The following is a 4,858-nucleotide window of genomic DNA, read 5'->3' on the forward strand; positions in this document are numbered from 1 at the left end:
CCCGCCGTAGCGGCCGTGGCTCTAGAGGCACCCCTGCTTGGTTGTGGTGGTCCATGTCCGGGTGGGTGTCTGTGCTCATGCTTTCAGGCACCCCAGTGTCAATCTCCTCCTCCTCTTTGCTGGTGAGCGCCACTTCGTTCTCGTAGCAAAAGGAGTTTGCGTTAGAGAGGATGTATTTCTTTTCTGCTAAGTCTCTGGCACTACAAATGGGTGTGTTGGGCACTTCATATGTTTTGTGGAACCTGGAGTAGTCCACTTTGTAGTAGTTTTTCTCTTCAAAGAGTACAGGCTCGTAGCGGTGGCCCCAGAGGATTTCATTCGCCAGATAGGAGCTACGGCACTGAGTAGTCATGGCAGTAGCTTCCACCATGCCCTCTAATATTACTACAATTTCAAAGTCAGCGTTGTCCATGTCTTGTTTGCTCAAGTCATACAAAGGACTGTCTTCATCTATTTCATGTACTATTGTAATCGGGGAGACCAGGAATATGCGGTCTATCCCGCTGTCAAACCCTACGTTGATGTCTATTTGATCCAGAGGGATGTACTCCCCTTCTGACGTGATCCTGGATTTGAGGAGCTGCGCTCGCACATGCGCCTCCACCAAGTGGCTTTTCCTCAGGTTTCCAACACGCCACATCAGGCAGAGTTTTCCGTCTCTCATGGCCACCACGGCATTGTGGCTGAAGACTAGAGTTTCGTTTCTCTTTTTTGGCTTAGCCATCTTTGCCATGACAGCACCAATGATGAAGGCATCAATGATGCAGCCTACGATGGACTGGAAAACCACCATGAAAACTGCGATGGGGCACTCGTCTGTGACACACCTGAAGCCGTAGCCGATCGTCGTCTGGGTCTCAATGGAGAACAGGAAGGCTGCGGTGAAGCTGCTCACTTCAGAGACACAAGGTTTGTTATTTTCTTGATTCTCCAGATCCCCATGCAACAGCGCAATCAACCAAAACACGCAGCCAAAAAAAAGCCAGGAGAGGATAAAAGTCAGGCAGAAGATAACTAGCATCCACCTCCAGCGGATGTCCACGCAAGTGGTGAAGATGTCTGCCAGGTATCGCTGTCCCTTCTCACCCACGTTAATAAACTGGACGTTGCAGTGGCCATCTTTTTTGACAAAGCGGCTCCTGCACTGCTGTCTGGTATGTACCTTACTCTTTCCATTCCCAAATCCGTTGGCAACAGCCATGGTTGCCAGCTTCATGCCGTCCTCTTCCGAAGACACGATGCTGTAGCGGTTGGTTCGCACGCTGCCCATCACTACTGCTGTGGACTGAGGTGCTTCTGCTTTAGAAAACAGTCTGAGTTTCTGCAAAACCCTTTGGAGAAACAGTTTTGAAAGTTCTAGAGGAACACACACACACAGAAAAACTGGGGAGAGGCCGGAGTCCCCAAAAGCCCTTGGATCAACCAAGGACAGTCTTCTGGCATGCAGCGTTAGCTTAACAAGCAACCGTCATAGAGAGGGCATGGTCTGCAAGAGAAAGAAAAACGTCCCGTTAGATCCTGGAGGAAAAGGATAAGGAATCAAACATGAAAGAATCAAGTAAAATGACTCCTGCAGACCTGCAGGAAGTTTTCTTCTTCTTAACGACAGCATTTTCTGGAATGCATAATGTGCACAGTGGCGTATTGACAGAGATGACGTCGTTACTACAAAGGCGGTATCCCTCTTCCCGAGGGAAAACACTGCAGTGATCACATCGCACAAGTCTCTAAGCAAGATTCACTTTAAAGCTGGACATGCAAAGAATCGATCTACTATTTACAACTGTGCTTTCTGTTTATTTTGAAACAAACAATCAGCACTGACATCCATCTGTTCAAATAGAAATCCTGAAGCGGGTTTTCGTGACTTACGACGCGTGTCTCCTGGACTGATTTGCCTACGACAAACAAGGGAGCGTACAAAAGGGCAGATGATTTGTACTGAGAAAAGCAATAAACTTGGAAAATGCAAATGTCGGTAATTCCAATGAAATTACATTGCATATAGCTGCTTTTTTTTTTTAATTAAGCTGAAAAAAGGAGTTGTGTATTCTCTGCAAATGGCATGAATATTGGCTGTATTAGTTACTCCAACTCCACAAACTGCTTAGGGTCTGTGCAGTTTTTACACCCACATTAGGCTTAAGTTCTAGGAAGGAAACTAAACCTTAGGAGAATCCTCCTCTGCTGCTGCTCATGCCTCTAGCAACAGCCAAGATGGAGTAGGACCGGCTGAGTGTCTTCACAACACCTTTGGTAGCAAGTACCAGCTCCTTCCCATCAGGAGCCCGAGGCAGCCAGCTCCGTCTCCAACGGGTAACGGTTCTGAGTGTCCCGTGGGTCTTAAATGTCAGCAATTAAGACTCAGCAGAGAGGCTACAAAACCTTCTTCCTGAGGGTAGAAGCCACCAAACTTGTTTCAGGGAGGTCTGGCTTAGACCCAGGTTTAGCTTTTAGCAAGTGCGTCATCCATGAAGTCATGTACTGGGTATCAGGAAATGTGATTGAAATACTGCAGAGGAGAAGAGGTGCATTAATGCAACTGCTCCATCCACACGTGCACCCCACCGAGGAAATAAAACTGAACCCAGGCGATGAGGAATGTCTGCTGCCCATTTGTCAGGGGAGACTTCAGTACCGTCCACAGTAGCAGGGGATTAAATCATGACACTCCTCATAAGTCAGTATTACCCAGACTCATCTGAGTTTGTCCAAAACCCAACAAAACTGCAGCTGCCAAGGAGCACCACCTCTCCCATGAAGCAGCTGCAGTATTCTGTGGCTCTTCCTCTGACTCGTACCTGACAACAGCTGTAGGCAAGAGTTTATCTCCTTTCCCAAAAGCAGCCCCTAAAGCCCTGCAGAGGTGTTCCAAAAACTTGAGGGATTTGAAACAGTTTCTCAGCCCTCCCACATCCTTCAAGCACATTACAAGGGCATGAGGTCAGCCAACACTTGTTAGGAAAAGAGCAGGTGACAAACAGAAAACAACATTGCGCTCCCAGTTGCATGCAAGCTGGTTTTCCCTCCAGAGTCTCTTTAGGGTTTACTTCTACCTTCTCTTTTTTTCCCCCCACTTCTGTTTGTTGTGCAGGAATGTGTCCCAGCACCTACTTGCCGAGATTAGTCATCTGTGACTGCAGCGGCGTACAATTTGGCAGGTTTTGATAGGTTCAGTTTTGTGTACGGCTCCCAGCAATGTAATTTCGGGATGGCACAGCTGCCCTCTTACCTGGCTCTCCTGCCTACACCGTGTAAGGATTCATTTTTACCTCCTCACACCTTTTTGATCACGGGGTTTCTCATTCCCACCAGGGTATAATTCTCAAAAATACAAAGGTTTTTCACTTTTTTTTTTTTGGCAGAAGAGTACTCTTGTTAGAAGCCTGAACACAAGGGGGAAGCGAAATTACTGTTAATCCATTCCATGCAAAAAAACTTCTTAAAAAACCACCGCATTGCTCTGCAAATCGATCACTTTCATAAACCACATCCTATAATCACAGCCATGTTCAACTTCCACCTTCAAAGTCTGTTTTGTTCCAAGCTGATGGAAACACAAAGCCTAGGAAACAGTTTATTCTGGACCTTTTTTTTTTTACACACACACACACACACCCTCCCTCCTTTCCTGCTTTGTCTCTTGGATTTTAGAGGAAAACTTGTGGTGGATGGGAAGATAAGCTGTAAAGTCTCTAGTGTCTGAACATGCAGCTCTCCCCACGAAAGTCTTGACCCGAGGACATTTGTTTGAATTCCACAAATCACTGAAATTGTTAATACCAGCTTCCTGCATTTAGAAGTTTGGGACCCAAATTAGGTATCGTATGTTGCCATATTCCCACTCTGAATGGCTGAGCACCTTCTACCTACTGTACCCTGCACAGCATCTCTCCTTCCTACCTGCACGCCGTCAGTGCTCTGCCCTTGGGAGCGGACCCGCTCCAATTTGGGCTCTAACAGTCCTTAAACAAGGAGTTGAGGTATGCCACCTTCACGGACGATCTGAAGTTTATACAACAGAGCTCTGGCATGCTCCACCGCAGCATAGTTGTCTTTCTTTTAGAGCACAACTCGCTCTCTTCCTTGCGAGTGCTTGGAGCAGGGAGGATGCCGGGATGGGAGCACAACCAGCAGCGTGCGCAGGGACCAGCCAGTGCAAGCAGCGGGTCTGATCTTGTTCCCACTCGTGTCAGAGCAGGTCCTGCCAGATGCCCGGTAAATCCACGGGCTGCCTGATCGCTTCTTCACCCTGACTTTCTAACTAGTTTCCCAGAAACAATCAAACCAGCATGAAAATCTTCACCCTGACTTTCTAACTAGTTTCCCAGAAACAATCAAACCAGCATGAAAATCTAAAGGTGCTGCTTATTTTGCTAATCCACCCGCTGCTCAAAGGCAAAGCAAGTGTGGTCCCTCCCCCACACACCCTGTTGTCAGTTGGTGGCACCAAAGATGCCAAGTTAGTGTGGAAACAGCCCTACAGTCCTCACCAAAGAAACCAACCCAGAATCCACAAACCAACCCCAATCCTTGTGTAATTGGGCCCAACGCACTGCACCAGACACACGTGCAGCTGTGAATTCAGGCATCACGAGGGGGGTTATTAATCCGGGCTACCTCTCCTCCCGGGAGAGAGCGCGAGACCAGCGCTGCAGCTTGTTCCCAGCGCTGGCACCGACGCGGAGTTCCCGGGGAGGGATGAGATGGGTGGGAGAGCCCTGGGCTTGCGCTGCCGTGCCGGGATGCTTGGAGGAGCAGGGAAGAACGGGGCTGTGCTGCATTCACAGCATTTCTGAACCAACACTTGTGCAAATGCCACGATGGGGAGCCCAGACCCCGACTTTCCCCTTCGCCA

At 48.4% G+C, this 4,858-nt stretch overlaps 1 protein-coding gene across 1 annotated transcript; it reads right to left on the reverse strand.

Moving 5' to 3' along the window:
- Nucleotides 1-5: 5 nt before the first annotated feature.
- On the reverse strand, nucleotides 6-1,484 carry KCNJ2 (potassium inwardly-rectifying channel, subfamily J, member 2; the record flags this gene model as incomplete). Its single annotated transcript, XM_010152212.1, has 1 exon — nucleotides 6-1,484. A coding segment is annotated over exon 1 (1,265 nt), but the record flags the coding sequence as incomplete, so codon positions are not given.
- Nucleotides 1,485-4,858: the final 3,374 nt, after the last annotated feature.

The sequence above is a fragment of the Eurypyga helias genome, unplaced genomic scaffold (genome assembly GCF_000690775.1).
Source record: "Eurypyga helias isolate BGI_N326 unplaced genomic scaffold, ASM69077v1 scaffold6615, whole genome shotgun sequence".
In the NCBI taxonomy this organism is placed as follows: domain Eukaryota; kingdom Metazoa; phylum Chordata; class Aves; order Eurypygiformes; family Eurypygidae; genus Eurypyga; species Eurypyga helias.